The sequence below is a fragment of the Phyllopteryx taeniolatus genome, chromosome 5 (genome assembly GCF_024500385.1).
Source record: "Phyllopteryx taeniolatus isolate TA_2022b chromosome 5, UOR_Ptae_1.2, whole genome shotgun sequence".
In the NCBI taxonomy this organism is placed as follows: domain Eukaryota; kingdom Metazoa; phylum Chordata; class Actinopteri; order Syngnathiformes; family Syngnathidae; genus Phyllopteryx; species Phyllopteryx taeniolatus.
This window is the reverse complement of record NC_084506.1, coordinates 29,774,662-29,800,205: the sequence shown is the minus strand read 5'-3', so window position 1 is coordinate 29,800,205 and position 25,544 is coordinate 29,774,662. Positions and strand designations below refer to the sequence as shown.

The window sequence follows — 25,544 nt, the reverse complement described above, 5'->3', positions numbered from 1 at the left end:
CATGGAGGCGGCGCTGAATAACTTGTCGAGTACGGTCGAGTTGCTGGCGGTGGCGGCGAGGAGTGGTGACGTTCGTCTCTGGGACCTGCAGTCTCTCTCTCGGGCTTTTCACTGGGCCTGCTACTGCGAGCACCTTTTCTCAAAGTTCCACCAAAACCCCAATATAAGAGGGATTATGGAGATGCAACTGCAGCACACAAATAACAGTTTGCGAGCTGTCTTCGCTGACTACGCAGACCTCTCCTTTTTGGACCTGTCACAATGCCAGCACCTTTTGCTAACAGGGCTCCTGAACAACCCTAATCTCCCCCTCTCCATCATGAAGATACTTTTTGACACCAAAAAGCCAGCAACCATCAAACCAGGAGAGTATCAGGATGTCACGGGGCTTTGCAGTCACATCATTCAATGCAAATCTGCTTATAAAATCTTAAATCCTCTCACGGGTCAGTCAGAAGCCGGTGTTGAGGTGCAGGGCGCCATGTTGATGGAGAGCCTTCACGCCCTGCTGAGCCGAGGAGGCGAAGCTTGCCGGGCGCAGCGTTTTCTTGACGCTGTCCTCCTGGGATGCAAAGAAGCAGAACATTTGTGTTTGGTCCTCGCTGCCGCTTTGCTGACTGGAGGAAATGCGCATGCACAAATCGCTCCAGTGGATTTTCTTCAGGACTGGCTCCAGCAAAAACACAGCCTGCTGCAGCACATGTGCTTCACACTGCCTACATCTCTTCTGAAAGACCTGGCCAAAGAACATGTCAAATTTAGGGACATGTACTGCGCTGTTCTTAAAAAATGGGCTGCAGATATGGAGTACTGCGTCGATGAAGGCAAATGGGTGCAAAGCAGCACAAGTCCCAAAGTGTCTTTTCGGGAAGTGACTGAGCACTTTGTGGTCTTGCTGGAGGCATGTCCCACTTTGGGGAGAACTGTGGAAAAAGAGCTGAATGATTTGAAGATATCTGATGGAGACTTTGATGTCAGAGGACTAAGTGTGTGGGGAGATCTCTTAACAGAAATACACAAGTGTCAGTCGCAGCTAGATGGATAGTTTCACAACTGTGGTCAACCATTTAGCATTTTGTCTCAATCCGTACACTGAATTGATACCATACCCTCAATTTTAAGGGAAGTCAATCCCTCATGAATGAGAATAGAATGAATGTTAGTCGTAAAAAAAAAAAAAAAAAAAAGGACTGCAGTGAATCTCACTGTAAGCTGTTTCAAATATTTTGACCCACTCATGGAAGCAAAAAAAAAAAAAAAAAACAATATACAAAAAAACTGGAAATACATCCACCCCTCCATTTTTCTATAGCACACCCTAAGTTGGAGCCTGTACAAGTTTACTGGGTGAGAGGCAGTTAGTCAGAGGGCATACGTAGACAAACAACCAGTCACACCTACATTCACACCAATGCACAATGTAGTCAATCGAAAATGCATGTTTTTGGACAGTAGGAGGAAAGCAGAGTGCCCAGAGAAAATACAAATGGGCGAGAGCGTGCAAACACCCACGGCAAGGCCTGAACACTGATTTGAACCCAGAACATCAGAATTGTGAGGCAGATGTGCTGCCCACTTGAGGAAGGCGTTAAAATAAAAATATAATCCATCCATTTTCTACACCGCTTATCCTCACTGGGGTCACGGGTATGCTGGAGCCTATCCCAGTTACCTGCGGGAGAGAGGCTGGGTACACCCTGAACTGGTGGCCAGCCAGTCGCAGGACACATATAAACAATCAATCATTCACACCTATGGGCAATTTAATCTTCAATTAACCAATCATGCATGTTTTTGGGATGTGGGAGGTAGAGAACTGGATAGCACACCCACCTCACAGTTCTGAATACCCGGGTTCAAATCCGGCCTCACGTGTGTGCGGAGTTTGCATGTTCTCCCCGTGCCTGTGTGGGTTTTCTCCGGGTAATCCGGTTTCCTCCCACATCCCCAAAAACATGCATGGTAGGTTAATTGAAGACTAAATTGTCCATAGGTGTGACTGTGTGTGTGAATGGTTGTTTGTCTATATGTTCCCTTCTATTGGCTGGTGACCAGTTCAGGGTGTGTACCCTGCCTCTCGTTCCAGAGTTAGCGCTGAGATAGGCTCCAGCACGCCCGCGACCCTAGTGACGATAAGTAGTATGGAAAATGGATGGCTACTGTATAATGCTTTGCAGCAAAGAAAGGCTGTAGCCTTGTCTAATTGGAAAACAGTGTTCTGCAGCCATCTAATGGCATCTATTGGCAATTACAAACCTTTCGATTGGCTGTCAATTTCCGATTTTTGCAATTCACCACAGGACTCAGCCCCTATCCTCCACGAACAGTGGCAGTTTACTGTAGTTATATTTAAAAAAAGATGTTTTCAAATAATAATCAATTAATGATATTTATTTTTTTCCAGTCAATAAAGGAAATCTAGTCAAATGCCCATCCCTGGTATTGCTAAAACTATTATGACCGTCAATCAAAATTGAGCATTATTACAGGCAGTTTTGACACAGCTCTTGTTAGATAGGTCAGGTTTACCTAATTTCGCTAATGCAGGGGTCACCAACCTTTCTGAAGGTTCTTGGGTATGGATTCATGCTACCAGTTTGATACACATCTCTGAAATAACAAATTTGCTTATATTACCTTTATTTGTGTGTAAAATGATACTCAAACAATGTTTCAAGGAAATCACTGGTAAGCAATTTCTAGAACAGAACTGTCCTTCACCCCTGTGGTAATGCCTTAACTAACTGTAATTCTGTTATCTAAAATCTAAAAAGTAAAACATACACTGTATCATCACAGGCTTTCGTGTAACCAAACGTCATGTGACTCCAAGTCAGCCAGTGAATTGTTCACACTAAATGAGTTTGTGGAGATGTATGGCAAGCAGCACTTTTATTTTTATTTTATTTTTGTGTGTGTGTATGGTGTGGGCAATGTTGCAGCCCTTGATTTATGACATGATATAATGCTGTAAAACACAAGGTGTCATACAAACTGGTATGGATGGAAGGAATGAAATTGTTCATCCAACTAAAGTCACTCGCTAAATTGCATTTCTTTGTCTGTAACTCCCTCGGTCCTCGCATCTCGACGCAGGATCCAAGAAGTACAAAACAGAATACCTGATTTCCAGGTTCAGTCACGTGACGTTCCGCATAAGGCGGATGGCATTGGTGGGACACAAGTGTGATTGGGTCTGTCAGTCATGCGACTTGAATACTAATTCACGCATGGCTGCCTTTACGCCACAACACCTCTGGGGCAAAGGGATCAATTAGCCACATCCTGTGTGTTCAGTCAAAGGCTGCACAATTGCTGGTGTGCACCACACCGGGGATTAGAGGCCCCGTCATCGCTTGCATGCAAACACCAACACAGCCACGGCTCGTTTCCCACGCCGTGAAAGCAATTCACGCGGAGACAGACAAGGGTCACCGAGTAACGCCCCGCGCGTACACAACCAATTTATTTCCAAGGCGGGCGGAACATATGTGGCTGACAAAAGGGGAAACGGCCATGATTAAAAAATTCTCACCTTTTTCACGGTGAAAAAAATTCTCACTTGCTCCTCTGTGGTAAAAACATGCAAATAATCTTAATTGGATTTGCATTATGTGGATGCAACACACCAAAACCAATTAGGAATTCTGCAAGACCAATGGCAATTTCCACGTTTCCAAGCACAATTCACATTTAGCCTTTGGGACTTCTTCACAGCTTCACACGTACAATGCACAGAGGGAACGTAGCCATGGTGATGTTTAATGTTAGCCCCCAAATGAAAAGAAACACGTGCACCCCAATTGATGTGAAAATAGTTCCAACCATGTAATTAAATTATATACAGTAATTATAATCCATCACTATTTTTTAACATGATAGGTCACCTCTAATCAAAGCTATTTAGAGTCTTTTGAGTTGGAGTTTTTGAGAAGTACCTGAGCAGTAGCAATAACATCTCAAACACCCGCTGGTGACATATTTTGGCATTGGTAACATTATACATTCTCGCTGTGAAGAAATGCATTCTGCAATCTCCAAATTTGGCTAATGATTTAAAAGCTGACAAATTCTCAGACAATCATATGTATATTTACCTAATCAATTGTTTTCCATTACTTAAAATGAGGCCGAATAATATCTTTATCATGACTATGTTGAAACATAGTCACTTCTCTCTGGTTGTTTTGTTTTTTAGGAATCCAAAAATGTAAGGTAAATCAATCACAATTTCCAACTGGGCTACACTTCTTAACAACCTTTATCAAGATTGTATATCAAAAGTGTAGTATTTCATTGCTGTCCACTGAAAAAACCTGCATCTCCAATTTTCTTTCATTATGTAAAAAAAAAAGTATTATATATGCCTTTCGATAAGCACCAACAGTGTTTTTGAACATAAATACAATATTTTACATCACATAACAGTGAAAAAATGGTGCATCTCACTGCTAAATGCAATTTGTTTAGATATGCAGACTGCAGGGCTACAGTGATATTCCTAGAGGTACAAAGTGCCGCTATTTTGGACCGGCGCTCGCTTGTGCACAATATTAGGTACATCTGCATCACGCAGTTTCATTTGATCTTTAATGAGCTACATTACCATAGCTGATAATAATGCCCAGTTTTGATGATTGTGTTTGCAGTTAACTTCATTTAGAGGGAGAAAATATTGGTTCTCATTTGATTGTTCCAAATGAAGTGTCCTCAGTGGATAGGTCTTACTACCCCCCAACTGCTCTATGGTTCCTTGACGGCGTGTGGCAACAAACTGCAGGGAGACAAGTGGAGGGCATCTGTTGTTGTGCGCCTTCATAGCATTCATTAAAGGTCGGATCCAGCCCCCATCTGGTGGCTTGAATGCGAGGGTGTGTGTGTTTTGGAGGGGTGGGGGGTGTTTAGAGCCCTCCCTTGGCACGTGCCTAAGCCGCTCCGGCGTCGGCCTCGTCTGGCCCCAGCAGTGACAGATCACAGAGGTGGGGTTTGAGGGATGGCGGTGGGGGACTGGGCGGGGTGAGTGTAGCCAAGGGGGCCACGCTTCACACCTGTGTCCCACAATGAGGATAATCAAGCATGCAGAGAAGTCTATATTCTTTTTTGGACTGAGTCATTGGAGGATTCACATTTAAGTTTTGCGGGGGGGGGGGACATTTATAAAAAGTGCTCCGTCAGACTCCCCAGTAAGCTACTTGTATGCTGTGCTTGCAGAAAAACAATCTGTACACACAAAAGACAACAATCCAGTTTGAGCTATTTCATTTGTAATTTGATGCATTCCACACAGCTTTGCCACATGGTTGGTTAATGTTTCAACTAATGTAATTCCTTGTACTTTTTTTTAGGGCCAAAAATTGGGCCAGTATCTTCCCAAAAGTCAACTTTGAAGGGAGTGTATGGTAAGCAATACCGCTCACTCAAACAAAATGAAATAGATGCTAAGACTTTCAACATGTGTATGATGTTAAACATACACAAACAAATCAGTTGATGTCAGATCAAGATTTTATGTTTCGATTTAGAGCCTTTTAGCACACCGCCACACGACGCCACAGACGTCACACACACATTCAAGTCAGACAATACCCGCAATGGAGTACTGAAAAATAGCTATAGATAGATAGATAGATATAAACATTAACATGAATGGTCGCCAAGTTTAACAAGAAAAAAACGTTTATTGAGGTAACACTATAGTATTGATTGCAAAATAATCAAAGTACATTTATACATCCCATCTTATCTCAATCTGATTGTACTTGTGTACAGTGACTATAAAAAGGCATTGTTTTATTCTTATATTACATTGCATGTTATATACATATGATGTATGATAATAAATGATATGATATTAGTATAATATTTTAATTTTAATTACATTTTCTATAAATAAAAAGGCATTCTATTAGATGTCCACTTTGATATAAAATACAATTATATACAATACACATAAGTAGGGGGTCCTCACTCCAGCTTTCCATCAGTTTGGGGGTCATTGTTGAAGACTCCTGATATAAATCTTTTTTTTTTTAAAAGTATATCGGTATCAGCTTGGAGAAGCAGTAAGTTATCGGTATCGGTGGGTAAAAAAAACAATTAATGTGCATCGTAACTCAAAAATGATAGCAATTTAATATTTCTATGCCATCCTTTTTTTTGCGCAGTTATGTTTTTTTTAGCACAATTTTATCCAAGTTGACCAATTCTTCTTTACATGTTGCCGGGGTAAATATCATTGTGTGGAGCAGGTTGTCGAAACATATTAATAAAGTCGCTTCTGAGTTTACAATATTTCATTTTTAGTCACCTTCATACAAAAAAAAAAAAAGAATTTACGAATTAAACACCAAAATGTTAGTATAGGAATATTAATGCAAAAGAAATATGAATTCAAGTCTTTTTTTTCTGTGTACCTCTAAAAATATATTTTTTGAAGGTGCACAACACAAATATTCCTCAGCATTTGATTCACATTGTGATCACAAGTGCTTCCCCAGCACTCGTCCCTTTGTCTCCGTGGGTGTGATACCAATATGAACACACTGCAGAGGGGAGAGCTATGAAACTGTCACCCTAATGTGATATGGGTGAGGGGAACTGGATCAACTTGTGATAGATGAGCTCACATACAAACTACAGGATCCGAGCCAGTTCTGTGGAGGAAGAAGAAGAAATAATATATTGGATGTCGCAATCTACGGGGGGGAGTAATAAGCAGGTCGAAAAACGTAACCCTCGTAAAAATTATTCATCAAAGCTCCCTGCTGCATTATGGGTATTCAGTTTGCTATATATAAATGTTTCAGAAGGATGAAAAAGTAAGCACAGATGGAAACAAAGCTTAAACTGAGCCGCCTGCTGCTCTGAGCAAAGTCAGTCAAGCGTGCATCCTTTACAAAGTATTGTTTAAACTTTAGCACATGCATGTGTGATGTTAATATATGTAAGAGGGACTGATTGGTGCTCCAAGCATGCAGCCACTTCTGTTTTATTAATGGAAGGAGCTGCACAATTCAATTGCCCCGAGGTGGTGTAACGCCACAAGCGATCGGCTCATGAAACACCAATTACTCCAAGGCTACATTAAGAATTTGGGCTTCTAATTACAGCCAGTGACTTGATGGAGGATTATTAGAAAATGAATGGCTCGGCAGCCGGCAGTGCGGAGAGGTGCAATTTGGCAAGGAGAGCACGACCAGCAGGATAATTGCATGCCGACAGGCTCCCTCGAGAGGAGTGCAAGCCCGTCATCAAACACTCATTCGGCTGGGGCCTCATCCCATTACAGTCCCCCAGGAGCCAAACGACACCTGCCCCACACACCGACAAGAGTCCCTCCGTTCCCCTCTGCTCGCCCTTTCGCTTTTTCACAACAGCAATGTGAACATGATGCCGCACAAAGTCAGCAATGTGAATCTAGGCCACTCCCTGCTATGAGTGAAAAACCTGACTCCAGATTTAGTTCAATTACAGCGCAACGTGTACCCTAACAAGCTTGTCAACGGTGCAACAGCCATGACCACTCTGACTGGTGTGGCAGGAGAAAAAACACGTTCCAGATGACTGGTGACACAATTGGGTTTTCTGTCAAATTAACACATGGACCGAGGAGGCGGGCAGCGGCGAGTGTTGATGCTTTTTACCCTCCTCCTCGGCCGAGGAGGCGATCATCCAAGGAGGAACTGAGATTTATCGTAATTGCTTCCTGCTTGCATCGAGCCGCTTCTTGTGATCAGACAGCGCAGTAAACACTAACGTGACTCGAGCTATCCATCGTGCGTAAACAGCAATGCTCCGGCCCCACGCACAACACAAACGCCACTCCTGTCATGCTCGGAGAATAATGAAAATGTTGCTTATAGTCAGAGGTGGGTAGTAACACACTGCATTTACTCAAAAGTAACATTTTCGATAAACTGTACTTGTCACAGTACTTTAAATGCACCGTACTGTTTCCTTTTACTTGAGTATTTTTGTGAAGAAGGATCGATACTTTTACTCCGTTACAATGATCGACATGCCGTTCGCTACTTTTATTTATCCATTCACGTGTGTGCGGGTCTCTTTTTAGACTCCAACTTCGACTTCAGCATAGGGCGCCCGTTGCGCAAATCACTAAAGTCGTTTGACTCCAATTCACCAATCAGACGACTCATATGACCACGCGCGTAGCCTTTGCGAGCCAATCAAAATGACTCATTTTCGGGGGGGGGGGGGGGACAGCAGCGCAAGCGTTTACTTTACAAACTCCAAAAAAACAACATCTTTGTCATCTATCCATCCATCTTCTGTACCGCTTATCCCCACAAGGGTCGCGGGCATGCTGGTGCCTATCCTAGCTATCTTCGTGTGAGAGGCGTACGCCCTGAACTGGTCGCCAGCCAATCACAGCGCACATATAAACAAACAACAAACAAGTTCGCACTGGGAGCACTTATTAAAAGTGCATACCGAATGTGAAACGCCATTATGAGGAAAAAGAAGGGGAAAAAAAGCTTTGAACAAACATAACCTCTAAAACTGTTCAATTGTTAAGTTTGTTCAATTAAAATACGTCAAATTGTTGTGTCGAGATGCAAAACAGAAAAGGGGAAACAAACCTTTCTGTATTTTATTTCTCTGAAGTTAAGCACTTGTTTGAACACGTAGAACTTTTTATTTCCTTGCTCTGATTTTGAATGCAACTCTACCTTCGTTTGGTGCAGGGGAGAACATTGCACAGTTGTGTTCATAAGTTTTATTTCCCTGGCAAAATTTGTAAGATGGGTAACATTCAAGAAAATTTGAAGGCTCAGCAAAACATATTTAATTTTATTCGTAACTGTAAAGCATTTCCGAAAAGCACAATCATACCAATATAACATCAATACCAATGAAGAAAATAACGAGATGGTCCTTGTTCAGTCATCAGTCATATTGTTTATTTTAAAGACGAAGACGGGCAGATACTTCCAAGTATCCGCCGATCTTTAACGAATGTTGCCGAAGGGACTAAGTTCTGCTACTGGTCTATAAATCACTCAATGGTTTAGGTCCTGAATACATGAAAGAAATGCTAATGGGATATAAAGCCAGTAGGGCTCTGAGACGGACAGACTCAGGTCAAATAGTGGAGCACAGATTCATGAGAATGGAGGGACGCCATTTTTGCTCTGAATTATTCAGCACCTCGCAGATGAGCCGCAGCTAATCATTTGTCAGGCTTGGTGTTGGGCTGAGCCATGCTCTAATATGGCAGCTCATGCTTTGAGACTGAACACAAAGGGCTTTCCGCCATCTCATTTCTACATATACCCCTTATCCTTATTAGATTGACGGGTGAGCGGGAGTCTGTTCCAGCTGACTGGTTGCCAGTCAATCGCGGACCACATAGACAAACAACCATTCATTCACATTCATATCTAAGGACAATTTATTGTATATCAAAGTAATTTTTCTGGAATGTGGGAGGAAGCCGGAGTAGCCCTAGAAAACCGATGCAAGCACAGGGAGAGCAACACCTTGTCCTCTATATGAAAATTACAAATATGCAAATACAATGTATTGTATATAAATACCTACAAATTGATCGCATGTGAGAGCACTTCACAAACTTTCCAACGATGCTCCTTGTGATTTGCATTCCCATTATTTGTGATTTTACCTCATGGCTGGCTAATGGTTGCTGATAATTAAATAAGGATGAAAAAATTGCACTAATTTGGTGTTTGATTACAATGTAAATGATGATTTGCAAATGTGATTGCGGTGAAATTGCAGTATCAGCTTGTTTTTATTGCTTGTCCTCCAAAATTGGGAAATAAAAGCTGCAACCTGACCTCCCCTTATTTTCAGCCCAATTGAAATTTTCTTGATACACTTGATTTTATGTAATCCGCTATAGCTCTCTGGAGCTATTGATTTGTCTCTCGCGTGACTAGATTTAATTTTGGAGCCAGGTCAATATGTGCTGCGTGTAGCACGACTGACCTTAGAGGTGTGGAGAAGGACATGCTGAGATGTGTAAGGTGTGCCACACTTGCACAGAGTCCACGCACGCTACACAAATATAATAGAATGCCCTCTAGTGCCATTGATTGACTTACCCTAAGTGTTGTGCAGCGACATTAGGTTAGCAATTCTAAATGCATAGAATAGAAAACAAAAAACAAATGTCATAGTCATATTTTTTTCCAATATTTTAAATGAGTTCATGCATAGGCTTCCTCACAGATTTTATACCATGTGCTTCCTCATCGAGTCGAAGGATAATGATTCTTGTTGGGATGTCAAGTCCAGCCTTGCCATTAAAATTGCTGTTCCACCCTCCGTCTAGCAATTGCCAAGCTACCGAGTCCAATATTTTGCTTCAGACCCCTGAGACCTCCGCCATTGATTTACTAATGAGAAACATGGAGAGAATGGGAGCTACAACGTACTGATTGGAGAAGGTACTTAAGTGAAGAATCATTGCTAAACATACACAAAGGTTGAAAAAGGTGATGACAAAAGAAGGAGTTTTGCGTTGTTATTGTTTTGTTTTTTTTTAAAAATGAACATTTTTATCGCACATTTTAACATCAACATACCTCTTTGTTAAACACAATATTTGTATCCATAAAATCACATTTATCTGTATACATTGACTTCCGGCACAATGCCATAATAACATATTTTGCCCATCTGAAACATTCTTAAATATTTATATATTTTAAACATCCTTGCAGATTTCATACAGCAAATGGTGGAGCAAAGTAGCAAAGAAATTCAAATGGGAGAGCCTTCTTTGAATGGATGTGGGCTACTCATGCGTCCATAAAGTCGCTTGAGTGAAAAGAAGCAAGAAACACCAAAGGAGTCGTCCACATACAGTACTGCATTCTTCACTGTCAAAAGTCGGCAAAATGAGCACTAAAGCTGGATTCTCGGGACATGGGTAAAATTGTTAAAAGCACGCATCTTATCGGTGATCATCACATGACTCCAAAACAAGAACAGTTTGAAACAACAAGCCAGTGTTACGTTACAAAAACAGAAGGTGGTGGGTAGCAGCCATTACACAGGGTTTATTGCAGTGCACACCAAACTCGGATGAACAACCGACCTCTTGATTTGTCTCACCTCACCATCGCATTGCACATAGTTTATTTTCTCATCTGTCATGGCGGGTGGATGAATGAGGACAACGCAGCAGCTCAACATTGACTGGCGCAAAGTCATGCAACAAACACACACAACAATCCTAAGGTTCACTCGCCCTATTTTTGTCCTCGAGAGTATTACACGTCTCGCTCGAGGAGGAGGAGACCCTTTTTTGCAAGCAGCCGTCTCCCTGAAAAGGTGCTGTCCATGAAAAATATGGCCTTTTTATATCAATGTTAAACACAGATCAACGACCCAAATCCACAATAGTCTCACAGAAACAGTATACAGGTATATACAGTACATAAAACACAATATAATCTGTTTTTTTATTAGAATTCTTGTCGTAGTTTCAGTGCAATAGGAGAGAGACCTTTTGTGATGGTCTACTGCAGTGTCGTCTGGCTCGTGTTGTTCAAGTAAACTGATGAGGTTTGGGTGCCTAAGACTACAACGTATGCCTGCAGCTTGCTTTGCAACCTCTCTACGCTGACTGTGGATGGGATGAGAAGTGTGTGGGAATCTAACGTGGACTCCCCATTACACTGGCTGTTAGAAACCGGAACCGCCGTACAACTAGAATACACAGAATGGAATCATCTATCTATAATGTTCAATTGTGCAATCTTTGATGGAAATTAGACATACGGGTATCTGCTCTTAAGAGTAGCCTCGCTCTGAGTACATCTTCCCGGCTGGTTCCTGAACATACTCCTCCGTCTTATCCCAGTCCTGCACCCATCCTCCATTGAGCTGTGCGGTGGCCCCGTAGCCTTTAGCGGGCCCGCCCATGACGCCGTAACCCTGCGTGATGTCGCCCGTCTCTTCGGCCAGCTCGTCTTCATCAATGAAACCGCACTTCTCGTCGCTGGTCTCCTCCGGGTCAGCCCACGGCTGTTTGTCCCCGGATGCGAAGATCCCGTAGAAGACCACGCCCCCGTAATGCACCAGGGAGGCAATCAGGAAGACGTACTGCCACTCTTCCCGAGTCTGGGACCAGAAGTAGTGGTTAGAACCTCGTCACCATTTAAAGGTCCACAGAATTGATTTGATCGTCACCGTACTACAACACTGCAACAATTTAGTAGGCTTGTGGAAAAATGCCAAATTTCTCGGCTTACTTGTAAGAGCTTGATTTTGACCTTTGCCGAGTGCAGACAAAGTCGAATTTCGTCACTTTTTAGTCTGCTTTTCACTGAGCTTTGTCGCGGAGTGGCATATGGGTGAAGGATAAACGCAATTCATTTTGCTGTAGCTCAGTGGATTCATTTGCACATTTTTCCGTTATGGCAGGAAGTTGAGCTAGTGGTTAGCATGTCTGTCTCACAGTTCTTACATGTGTTTTTGACTCTGCTCTAGCCTTCCTTTCTATAGTCTTGTCCATGTCCTCTGGATTTTCTCCAGGTACTCCGGCTTCTTCCCACATTCCAAGGAAACGCATGTTCGGCTAATTGAAGACTCATTGCCCAAATGTGAGCATGAACGGTTGATCTTCTTTTTGTGCCATGTGGTTGACGAGTGGAGTCCAGGGTGTACCCTGCCACTTATCCAAAATCAGCTGGGATAGGCTCCAACCCAGCCATAATCCTAATAAGGACAAGCGCTGTATAGCGAATGGATGGATTTTGGCGTTGTAGCTGTAATGGCAAAATTGTTGAAGGTAATCATGTAATGTTATTTTGCGAACTCGACCGTTGTGAATGGAAGCTTTTGAAGCATCTGGTCTTGGAAATTGATAAAAGAAAAAAATCTCTAAACTAAACTGTGAGGTGTTTAGAAGAAGATGTTTTGATTTAGCTGTCACAAAGTGGAGGAGAAGGTCCAAAAACAGCATTCCATTCCAAAATGCAAATTGCAGATGCTCCCAACTTGCATTAACATTTTGATTGCTGCATGGCAGAACAAAAATAGCTCACCTTATTCTTTGTCATGGCTCCCACGATTAGAGGGCAGACCATCCCTGACAGGGTGCCCACGCCATTGGAGATGCCCATGAGGATGCTGGCGTAACGTGGAGCGATGTCTAAATGGTTGACATTAAAACCTACAAACAATAGAAGTTTGCACTCAGATTTTGGACCAGTACAAATACTAAGTAGATTTGTCAGGTATATGTATACATTACTTGAGTATTTATTGTATTTTAGAAAGATAGCGGTGCATTCTACTCATTACTTTGTCAAAATAATCTTGTTACTTTTTTTTCAACTTTTGCAGATGACGACATGATGTAAAAAAAAAAAAAAAAAAGACATAAATAGAGAGCGTTCAAGTCAACCGCGATCGAGTTCTCGATTGATTGCGTAATAGGGATCTTTGGGATTCATAGGGTGGGGGGGGGGGGGGAAACTGGGACGCAGCGGCATGCAGGAACGCTGAACCGGTGTTCATGTTTACTTTTGTACTTAAGCACATTTTCTGAGTCAGTATTTTTTTAAGTAAAAGAGTCAAATCAGTACTTCTAATTTTACCAGAGTACTTCCACTTCTGCTGAAGTACAGAGTGCAAGTACTGTAATTTCACCACCTCTCCCCGTAACATAAAGCTTTAAGCCTCACCTGATATTGCAAAGCCACTAAAGCCCACCGCCAGCACCAAGAAGGAGATAGCTATCCCCTTACTGTGAGAATAACCCACCACCAGGAGGAGGGTGGCCTCCATACCGAATCCTAAAAATGGCCAGACACATGGGTGAACTGGTGCATACTTGTCATAACTTCACTTTGTAACTTCACCACACACGTGAACTCACCTCCACAGTTCATGATCTTGCGGACCGTGGTGGTGGACAGGATGTTGTGTGTACGCAGGTAGTCGGCTAACTGGCCTCCTAAGGGCACGATGATGGTCATGACCAGGTGGGGGAGCGCTGACACTATTCCGACCTGGGAAGCAAGTGTGAAAGCAACAAAGATGATCTATCAGTGTGTGTGTGTGTGTGTGTGTGTGTGTGTTTGTTTGTTTATGTGTGAGAGAGTGTGCCCTAGGGGTCTAATGTCTGGGTCGTATATCACCCTCAGCAATCACACTCTCCTCCTGAGCCTGAATCTCAACTGCCAGACAAAACTTGATTCATGCTCCTCTCGCATGAGCGAGACAAGATGATTCCATTTGAAGATGAGACAGTCACTGATTAGAACACGACAAATCTCTTCAACCGCAAATTTGTTTCTGTTTCAGTCCAGCTGGTTGTCTGTTAAAGGGTCAAAATGATATCATTACTTCGACTTCTGGGTTGATGGTCTTACCTTGCTTATTTCAAAGCCAAACACTTCTTCAAAGTAAGCAGGCTGGCTGATGAGCAGGAGATAAAAGGTCCAACTCCTGCAGAAGTTTGCCACAATAATTGCATAGACGGGCATGGAGGTGAAGAACTTTCTCCAAGGGGTCTTGAATTTCTGATTTTAAAAAAAAATGAAAGAGTAAGTGGATGTCGTGCGTGTGGAATTGCACAAATTGCTGGGCCGAGATGGAGGAGTGACCTCCATGGCGCCCGTCAGCTGGGCGCTCTCGCCGATGCTCTCCTCGATGTAACGGCGCTCCTCCTCCGTGATGGTCGGGTGCTCGGCCGGGCTCTCGTAGGACACCAAGATCCAAAACATGTACCAGATTAAGCCAAAGGTGCCTGTGAAGATTTCAAGGTCCGCTGGTGAGACACAACCAACAGTGCTACAGTATACTGTATATAGACATGAGTCAATGTGAACTATAAGGCGCCTTTTGAGACTTTTCATTCCATTTCTCCCAAAAAAGCTGAGAATGTGAAAATGATGAAACGAGTGAAAGTTTTTAGTTTCAGCCTCGGTTGAAGAAAGACCCCTAGTTACCCCTTACTGACAGCGTGGACAGCAGGTTCAGGGACTCATGCTAAATGTCTCATATGCTTATGAAAATAGAACATATATGATCCAAATGACTCTTTTTATGAGATCACTTGTTATGGGAAATGAAATGATTTCAGAATGACTCATTTGTCATTTGATGAGACAACTTGTTATGGGAAATAAAATCATTGAAATCAATTTGTGATTTACTACCATTTAACCACTTATTACACACACTAATTAGCAGAGCGGTGTGTGACACACTCAAATCATGTACAGTGCATCCAGTGAAAAGCAATTTGATATGATCAATCAAACAAAAAACATTTTAAGTGACTTATTGTACAACCCAATTTCCAATGAAGTTGGGACGTTGTGTTAAACATAAATAAAAACAGAATACAATGATTTGCAAATCATGTTCAACCTATGTTTAATTGAATACACTACAAAGACAAGATATTTCATGTTCAAACTGATCAACTTTATTGTTTTTAGCAAATAACTTAGAATGTTATGGCTGCAACACGTTCCAAAAAAGATGGCTGGGACAGGTGGCAAAAAAGACGGAGAAAGTTGAGGAATGCTCATCAAACACGTGTTTGGAACATCCCACAGGTGAACAGGTGGGTGCCATGATTGGACCCTTTCCAAAAAATGGTACTGTCATGGAAAAGTTTCTTTATTTCCATCATTCCATTCAAAAAGTTCAACTTTCAGAGAGTATACGAATATGTTTTTATGAGCTGGAAGCCCACATTATGTAAAAAAATAAACAAATAAATACTTGAAATTGTTTAAATGGTGGGCCCTGAATCTATAATCTATGAAAGTTGAACTTTTTGAAAGGAATTATGGAAATAAATCAACTTGGAAGTTCGGAGGATTTTTTGTTTAATGGTCATACATGCACAGTCTCATGCTTGTGCAACTTCATAGTGAAGACCTGAAAGCGTAGTGACCTAACTAAGGATGCAGAGGTTAAATGAGGACATGACCGGTTCACTGACCGTACACGTAGAAGACGGACGACCACCCTGTGTACTGGACTAAGATTCCAGCGAGAGGCATGGCTATGACCGCACCAGCGTAGGATCCTGCGCAGGACAAACACTATGAGTCAGCAGAACATGATCTCTGGTTGCCTTATTCACAAGCATGCATGCCCAGTCAGCAACATCAAGTGTGTAGCAGATGTTTACATATTTTGCAATTCTAATTCCAAATCTGTCAAAGGCAGACATGCTAATTGTGCTTTGTCAAATACCACAGAAAGAGATGGTTGCCAGACGACTCCTCTCCAGCGGAGGAGCCCATTTACTCCAGATGCCGTGACACGCTGGATAAGTCACTCCCTGCAAACAGAAACATCATCGTGCTCAATTTTCAGTGACGCCGTCAGTAAAGTATTTCTTGGAAATTCCTGTCAAGTGAAAATCAATGTTGACTACATTTGACACACCCTGCAAAATGTATAAATATAAATCAAGCTGTTCTGGCTGCTCTTTTTTTTTTTTTTTAACCCGTCCTGTTCAGCTGCTCGATCGAGCGGAATGGAGATTCTGTATTCCTTATATGCTGGAACAGTTTTACTGTGCAACAGTGGCGTTTTAGTTTTATTTTTTGTATTTTTTTATTGTATGTACTGCCGCTGGTTCTTTCTACTACAGTGGATATTTCTTGCAAATTTCAGTCAAGACAGAATGTGGTTTTAAAGGGGATTGACAGAAAACAAAAATCAGAGGAGAGAGAGAAGAAAAAACAACAAAAGACAGGACACTAGCTGTAAGAAAAATAAATCAATATATGCATTCTACAATGTCACATTAGATTTCTGTTTTGTTTGTGCTACACCCTGTGAGAGAAGAACAGGACAATGTAGGCTAGGACAGGGACAGGACAGGAGAGGAAGAGAGCAGGAAAAGGGTCGTGGCCTCGGCTGTGCAACTGCAGTGTGGTGGGCGTGGCTCTGTAAATTCTTAACATCTATATGCACAAGGCACTCTAAAGCGGCCACGCCAGCCCAAAGCCCGTCCGCACGTTGGCTGTCACGTCTGACTTGGTTTTTTTTTTCTCGCGCATTTTCGCCTTCTTTCTATGCGGTGTGCGCACTCACGGCCGACAGTCGCTCAAAGGTGGCCAAGCCAGCGTGAAACCGTGCTCGACATGCTGGCAAGTCCGGCTTTGGAATTTTTTTTCCTCCCCTTCCGCGTTCTTGCATCTTTCTTTGAGTGATGTATGCACGCTCACGGCCAACGATGAGGCGCTCTAAAGCGGCAATGCCAGTGGACAATCTGAAGGCAAGATGTATTTTCTCGAGGTGTAGGCTTAGCTAGCTAGCTAACTGCACATAGCAATGGCAGGTACTCAAGTTCTTAAATAGTGGGGGAAGGGTGACTCCTGCCAGGATGCCACTTTTAGCGACGCCCCCAAAAATCTGGGAAAAACTGAAATGATCAAAAAGAGTTTAACGCTATATCTCCACAACTGAGTAGTACATCGTTGTCAGTCTTTCCAGCAATTACTGTTTTCAAATATGTTTCATGTATTTACAAACAAATCACTGAACTCACTTCACAAGGTCTTTGACTTCTCTTCATTTATTGTCTGCTTTTTGTCGGTGTTAAACTTGAATATGCTGAATAGCTGTTATTTTCCTGCACAAGTTTACATTAAACTTCTCCTCATAATTCATATTTCCCACTTTATTAGCATACATTTATTCTGATTTATTGCTATTTACAGTTACCAAATATGTCATGAATGAACGTTGTCAGCTTGATTCTGCTAAATGCGAGACAATGTGATGGACGGCAGCGATGTAGTTTTCCTGCTGTGTTGCCCTAACACTGTTTTTTTATATACAGTCGGTAAACACCGTCTGCAGTCAGCCGGTAAGTGCGCCGGTGACAAAGTGGACTTGCTAAACAAGAGGGCGACATGGTCGTAGCTGACCTCTCTAATGGAGACTAATAGGTGAGGTGTGACTGCGTACAAATTCAAACAGACTGCCACTTGATGGAGGGAAAAAGACCAAAAAAAAAATCATCATTAAATCTTCATTAGCCACTAAGTGGCATACAATCAACTATTGATAGACACAAATTGCTGGGACTTGCAAAGGGAGACAGGCCCAAATGCTAATGTTTAATTTGCAGTAATAAGTGGATGCTGCGCTGTACACAGGCGTCGCTTGCTCTCTCTCTCTCTCTCTCTCCCTCCCTCTCTCTCTCTCTCATGGTCACGAAGCGCCATTGACGCGACAGTATGCCGCCAAACAACATAACAAAAGAACATAACCTTCAGTCTTATAATAGCATCTGAATCTTTCTATTGAGCTGCGATGGCCGCGCACATTTTGTCCAGAGCTCCTTTGTTCTGTGTGAACAGTTAAGAGTGCGCCACATAAGCGCTACTATTCGCTCGTTTTTTTTGACCACTCTTGACAACCACGTGCACTCTGATGAAAAGGATGAAGACAAAAGGTGATTAAATACAGAATGTCAGGGCACTTTCATCAGGGGAGGGACCCGACTCTGGTCAGTATGGAACAGTACCTCAACCAAGCCTTGTAATATCCTCACAAAGATGACGCATCCGTAGTGCGCGCGGGCCGCAGAGGGGATGAACATGTTCAGGATGGATGTGAGCACAATGGCAGCCCCGAAAACCCTGAACGGACAAGGCAGTTGGATATTAACAAACGACGTCATTGAGCACATAAACATCTGGAAGCTCCAAATTGTAAATGTTATACATATACAGTGGCTTGCGTAACCTCTGCTGGCCAAAACATTATCAGAAGTACTGACCATTTATGGATTTAACATTTGGTCTGTGAAATTGTAGTAATTTGTGCCAAACAGTCCATTTCACAGCTTTTTTCTCTTGGTTGCATTGCTTGGATTATGTGGATGTGGATGTTGGATTTTTTTTTTTTTGTCAAATCATATTTCAGTCTGTATGTGCTGCCATGTCAAACGAATCTCCCCACAGGCTGAATCAAAAGTGCCGTCCCATTTCAACTTGATGAGCAATTGGACTGTTTCTTGAACCAATCACATTTCAAATTTGTCCTCATCAGCGTTCTTCCATCCTCTGATTGACAGGTCAGAGTAAAAATTGTTACTCGCAAAACTCGTCTGTAGCAATCTGCACACATATTAATATATTAAATAATCAGCATCTCTGGTACGCATAATGTAACTACATTTAAATGTATTATCTTTTTTTGTCATGTTATTACAAGGGGCAGTCAAAAGGTAAGGAGGCCAATTTAATTGAATCTACTAATAATAGATTTTTTTTTTCAACCCAAGTCATTTAAAAAAAAGTAAAAAAAAAAAAAAATAGCATTCTATAATATTGTACTTGATTTAAAAAAAATAACATACAGTAATGACACATTTGAATAAAATGCAAGTAATCAAAGAGTTTTTGCCACGTTTTGCTTTAATCCACTGGATATTGTGCTGCTCCTTCCGGTGTGTACGCCTTGGCGAGAAGATGTGTTTCAGAACTGATTCAGTTAGGCTGCTGAAACAGTAGTAATTTTCACAAAGAAGAAAGAATATCTGCCTAAATGCTTGTGAGTATTGTTATATTGCCTGACTACATGTTACGCCACCGTTTGTGTTCAAATACAGTATCCGTTGCTAAAAGGGTTATAGCCAAGGCTATTCATTAGCCCATCTATGCTGTTTTGCATTGTTTGTTAGCATTGAGCTGAACGGACTTCATCAGAGCAAAGCAACACAACATGTAATTCATTTTGTTTTATGTGTAGTTTGACGTTACATTTTAGTGAGTGTTTTATTGTTTTAATATATTATTGTGACTATGGTTCACTTATATTACACGTGTATGACTTTTAAAATGTTACTTAAAAATACCTGTGTAGACTCACAGTTCGACCCCTGCGGCGGATTAGTTCTTTTTCCCTTACAGTATTTGGGAATTTAAAAAAAAATAAAAATAAAAACATCTTGGAACACATTGTGATTACACTGCACAAAAGTGATTATTTATATTCCGCCCTGCACACTGAAGTTTAAAAAAAAAAAAAAATCACACATACCACTGTTAAAGCATATAAATAAATGTTTCTTTGGATGGCCCGCGTGCACACACACACACACACACACACACACACAGGAAAGGCAAGTGAGAAAAGAAGGTGTTTGCAGCAGAAGGTGTCTGTGGGCTCAGCTGACTTGGCAACATGATGCTACTCAAACATTTGCTCCTCCACTACATGCAGCAGTATTGCTCGACAGTATATACCATTTGTAGCTTTTTTTTTAGTCCATATACTGGCTCTTTATTTTTTATTTTTTATTTTTTTTTTAGATACATGCGCATCAGCAGTACTCTGAGATCTGTACATATTTCTAACTGCATATGCCAGTGTTTGGTTGCTGTCACTTAAAGATCACTTCATTTTGAATGATCTTTTGTTCATAGTTTGTACTTTGCTGCTGCTCCCCAAACCCCCCCCTACCCCACCCTACCCCGCCCCCCCCCTCTTGTCTTTTCTCTTCATATCATTGTGGCCTCACTTTAATTCCATCCAATGGCCCCTGTTCAATTAGTTGTAGAAATCACGCGGCGCGGATCGGAATCATCCCACAATTATTAGTCGCAGCCACATTTCACACAGGGCCGAGGCTGGTGCGGTCGCCATGCCGACATGTGAACATAAAGGATTAGACACGGCATCTCCCATGGGAGCTCATTAACATCGGAGGGAGGAGGCTCGCCTGGCTCGGGCGTCATCAGCAAAACTGGGAGCTTGGACTTCCTTCAAGACACGAGCTCGCGTGAACGTGGCCGGCATCACTACATTGTTTCAAATGGAAGAAATGTATCTATTTTTTAGATATGGCCACAGCATTAGGTACACCTGAAATATCCACTGATGAATGCGTATTCATTGAGTCAGGACAAGGTAGTTTTTAATATTTTACCCCTCTTGTGGTGCTAAATTAGGGAAATAAATAAACAGTGCTGTATTAGAAACAGTTTTCCGTTAAAACACACTGTTGTAAAGTAGGCTATATTACAGTACCGTTCAAAAATGTGGAAATCACTTGGAAATGTCCTTAATGAAATTATAGCACTGTTTTTACCAACTTCTGATTTGATGTTATTTATGCTATATACAGCATTTTGGTCTCTTTCTTTCATTTTTTCTTTTCTTTTTTTTTAAAATGGGCTTTATAAATAAATTGGACTGGATTATGTGTGTCTTCATATGAATATTATTAATTATTTATAATGAAATATAAATAATAGTGACTATTTATAAGTCGAGGTAATGCAAGCAAATTTGTTATTTCAGAAATAAGCATCAAAGTGGTCGCCCTTCGCATTAACCAGTACCCAAGAAGCAGCTCTAAACTCTTTATTATTATTATTATTATTTATTATTTATGATGAACGTAATAAATAGTATCGTCATTTAAAACAAAAGTTCATTTACTTACAAATAGATGCTTGTATACAATATATGCCCGCATGAATATGTTGTCATTTTTTATATACAGTATATTATTGCATCACAATAGGTGTACACCGTATTGTGTCATACAAATATTGACTATATAACAATCTTATGATGAATTTAAGCAATGAATGACCTGTTGGCAGCCAGTCTGGAGGAAATATATCCCCCTGGAATTTGGGTGACGATGTAACCCCAGAAGAAGGAGCCATGGATCATCCCCACCGTCTCGGGGTCCCAGTTAAATTTCGCTTTCTGTCAAAAACAAAAGAATATTAGTTGAACACATCTTGGCTCGCAAATAGTAAGAATGTGCAGGGAATCCAAATTTGGGGGGGGGGGGGGGGGGGAGGGGTTGGGGGTAGACGCACGCACGCACCTCTTTAATGATGATCTTGCCGTTCTGGTGGATGGTGCTGTTGTTGACCATGCTGACGATGGCCACGCCCAGGTTGCAGCGGATGCCGAAGGAGATGCAGAAGCCCAGGCCGCTCAGCATGGCGATGATGTACCTGCGTGGAAGTCCGAAGCACGTGCAGTCGCACAGGGGCCCCCTGCGGCCCTGCTCGGCCCGGGGCCGCCCATCGTCGGTCAGCTCGATGGCCTCGCCCGTCTGCTGCCGCTTCTCCAACCTCCTGCGCGGCATGGGGCGTTAAAAAAAAATAAATAAATAAAAATCATAGATCCGTATAGTCAACTATGCAGGCAAATCGGATATGCAAAAAAAATGGAAAATTAAAACACGCAGAATGTGCATTTATTGAATTTTTTCATTTGGAACATGCTGCCCGAAAAAAAGCACACTTTTTTTCATTTAATTGCAAATTCCATTTATCCCCCCCCCCCCCCCCCCCCCCCCCCCACCAAAAGGAAAGGCAATGACCTTCATACCGCATTGCAGCAACGACAGCATCACTGCGGTTCCTTGATTTTTTTTGTAAATATATGTATTTAAATATAACTTTAAAAAAAAACATGACGTAAATGTGTGGCTATCTTCCTTTTCGAATATATTTTTTTTTAAAATAACAATGATGTGTGGAATTGTGCAGGCCTTGAGGAAAAAGTGGGCCTGCAGTAGATTTTTTTTTTTCACACCTTTGAGTCACGTTTTTTTTTCCCAGCTTGGAAGCAAATGTTTGAAATCCGTTTTTTCTCTTTTGAATGTGTTCATATTTGTTTGTTCTGAGAGGGGAAGGATAAAAACCTTTTTGTTTGTTTTTTAAATCATAAAATTCGTTAACCCGACAACTCCAAATATTTCTAAAGCATTTGCTTTGCCTCTCTGCTGTCCTGATAGGATACAACAAATACAGTCAATTGATTTGACGAGCATCGATTTTGCATTAATGCAGACTGATCCAAACGCTAATAGATATCATGGTAGACTTTGTGTCAAGACTGCGTGTGTTTCATTCATTATTAATAATAATAATCATTTAAAAAAAAAGATGCACAGCTGGTGGTGGGGGTGGCGGGGGGGGGGGGGGTTGGGGGGGGGATTAATCCTCCTGGGAAATATGTGATCCTTAAATATTCGTGTGCTCTCTGCATCCTCACATTCAACACATAAATGACAATTCTCACCTGGATTTAAAAAAAAACATTTTTAATATAGGAATAAATATTGACGAATTGTGCTCATTTCAAGTGGATTTGTTTCCGATATTCCCTAACGTGAAATGCATTTTGTGTTTGTTTGAAGACATGCATAAATGATATGAATTTGCCTTACCTGTACAGACTTCCCAGGGCCTTCCCTGCGATCTGTTTTAGTCCCTCTTTAGTCTTTGGAACAGCTCCCTCACTGCTCTCAGGCTCCATGTCCCCCAAAAATGATCACTGCACGACTATTCTAGAATAAGAAAAGCAAGTGATGTATGTTCATATTGTCAGTATAATCCGAATAATTCGAGTTTTCGTTGCGCTCCCCCCCCCCCCCCCCCCCAACCCCCCCTCAAGAGAAACGTCTTGTATTCTGGAGATCCAATGGAGCTTGAATAAGGAAAGGACGAAGACGCTCAGTGTGCAAAGACTGCTTCCACAGTCACAAAGCGGGGCTCCTGTAAATCCGTTTTTGCCTTGCGCAGTCTCTTAATCCACGCAGAGCCATTTTCTTTTTTCTTTTCTTTTTTTTAAGATCCACTGGCCGTTAGAAAGACGCGTGTATCAAGATGTAATAGTGGGAAAGCTCGTTGGGGATATTGGATGGGCTTGCAGGTTTTAGGCGGCCGGTGGAGGAGGTTCGCGTCCGGAGTGAGAGAAGCTTTCAGCACCACGGACAGAGGAGGAGCGCTCCACCTGTGTGCAACCGGAGCCCCGCCCCCTCATGAACAATTCTTCACGTTTATTACACTACCTACCCTTCCTGCTTCACTATGGTGGTGTGAAGATGAGTAGCCATGAATCACGTTGCACACTTAAAAAAAAACACACACACACACACACACACAAACGTTGGAAACCCAAATGAAAGCATTGCCCGCTGCACAATTAAGAGGATTGTTCTCTATACAACAACATGATTATGCCTAATTTAATGAGGTCGAATGCAATGCTCCTATCCCATCCAACTCATTAATTAAACAAATACAAAAAAAACCTACGGATCCTTGTTTTTGTAAAGGCGGAATAGTGTAAGGGGAATGTTGTCGATATAATACGGCAGTGAAAACAATGGAGCGCTGCTTGTCGGTATCCCGGTGTTCCCTGGTGCTCAAGGAAGGGTGAAATGTTCATCAATAAAAGCTTGGAAAGAATTACAGGTCCAGGCACTCAGTTGGATTATGTAAAAAGACTTGATTGAAAAATAATAACAATAATAATAAAATACATCAGGGTGTTTGTAAAAAAACAACGTGCATCCATAATGATCGTGCCATTGCGATCATGTGTGACACTTGCAACATTTTCGTGAGCCACTGGGGGCAGCAGTTAAAACGAGACAAAAAAAAAAAAAAAAAAAGATCCAAACTTTGAGAAATCTCGCTGTCAATACCAACATTGATTTTTACCAAATGTGCACAATATTTATCTAAAGTAAATGATGTGAATAAAGTAGTGTCCCGTATCATGCAACCGCATAAATGGGCTAATAGGTATACAATAATAAGCAGGCCTAATTCATTAAGAAACACATCATGATTTACAGTGATCACAAGAAGGGTGAAAGTTCAAAACCTCCCAACCTTGGCGTACTGGGGTGAAATAAGTGATCATCAAAGGCGCCGCGGGAAATGATCCAATTTCACTTAATTGATCTGAAAATTATGAACTATCAACGACAAACGGAAGATGAATGAATGAAATATATCTTTGTTCGACTGTCGATGCCAGCGACGTATTGTGACAAGCAGAAAAATTACACTCTCTTCCACTAGATGGCAGAAGACACAATAAACCTGTCATGCATGGCTTGCTGCAAGTATATCGGCTTTGTGTTCAATTAAACAGGCTCAGATTTCACACCGAGGAAGTCACATTGTGAGTAAATTGACACGAGATTCATTCATACCTTTTGTGACATTTTTGTTTGTTCCGCCTTAGCTCAATAAAGCTTGGGAAACACTGTTCAATACAGTATAGGGCAGCACTGTGGGAAAAGTGGTTAGCATGTCTGCCTCACAGCGGAAAGCTCCTGCAGGTTCGAAATTCCAGCTCGGGCCTTTCGTTGATGTTCTCTGGCTTTCATTAGAAGTATAGAAGCTTTTTCTCGGTACATGTTTGCATTGGGATGTATATGCAATGAGGAGGCGAAAGGAAGACTGACAGCAGACACCAGCTGTCCATGCTCACTTTCATCCACTTCTGCGTGTTTATGCAGGATGCAAGCTGTCATCTTGAATTAAAGTACAGTATAAACTCACCAGCCACAAAATGAATTACATAGTGAGAAATTTTTTATTTTTTTTTTGTAATGGCAAATCGTGTTCAGCTTTGGTGGACTCGACAGTGACTTACCAATGTAAAGTTCATCATTGTGGTTGTGCTGAGAGCTGCTCCTAATTATTGGACATCGTCATCTACCTCAATAGCAACACGTTCCAAAAAAAGCTGGCTGGGAAATTTGAGGTATGCTTAAAAAAAAAAAAAAAAAA

The 25,544-nt window shown here is 41.7% G+C and overlaps 2 protein-coding genes across 2 annotated transcripts; one reads left to right on the top strand and one right to left on the bottom strand.

Annotated features, from left to right (window-relative positions):
• On the top strand, window positions 1–3,053 carry fancf (FA complementation group F). Its single transcript, XM_061774690.1, has one exon. It carries the CDS (start codon window positions 2–4, stop codon window positions 1,043–1,045), a length of 1,044 nt encoding a protein of 347 aa, XP_061630674.1. The 5' UTR covers window position 1; the 3' UTR covers window positions 1,046–3,053.
• Window positions 3,054–10,492: 7,439 nt separating this feature from the next.
• On the bottom strand, window positions 10,493–23,770 carry slc17a6a (solute carrier family 17 member 6a). The gene is made up of 12 exons (XM_061774689.1): window positions 23,183–23,770; window positions 21,827–22,082; window positions 21,584–21,702; window positions 18,503–18,617; window positions 16,213–16,300; window positions 15,956–16,042; window positions 14,604–14,746; window positions 14,370–14,519; window positions 13,874–14,006; window positions 13,680–13,790; window positions 13,038–13,165; window positions 10,493–12,111 (listed from the first exon to the last, which is right to left on the bottom strand). Exons 1-12 carry the CDS (start codon window positions 23,269–23,271, stop codon window positions 11,782–11,784), a joined length of 1,749 nt encoding a protein of 582 aa, XP_061630673.1. The 5' UTR covers window positions 23,272–23,770; the 3' UTR covers window positions 10,493–11,781.
• Window positions 23,771–25,544: the final 1,774 nt, after the last annotated feature.

Bases quoted from the DNA above. Each gene is read 5' to 3' on its own strand.
- slc17a6a (XM_061774689.1), bottom strand. From the start codon at position 23,271: ATGGAGCCTGAGAGCAGTGAGGGAGCTGTTCCAAAGACTAAAGAGGGA. The intron at 22,083-23,182 runs GTAAGGCAAATT...CATGCCGCGCAG, and splicing joins GCCCTGGGAAGTCTGTACAG to GAGGTTGGAGAAGCGGCAGC. The intron at 16,043-16,212 runs GTATTTGACAAA...TGTCCTGCGCAG, and splicing joins GGCAACCATCTCTTTCTGTG to GATCCTACGCTGGTGCGGTC.
- fancf (XM_061774690.1), top strand. From the start codon at position 2: ATGGAGGCGGCGCTGAATAACTTGTCGAGTACGGTCGAGTTGCTGGCG.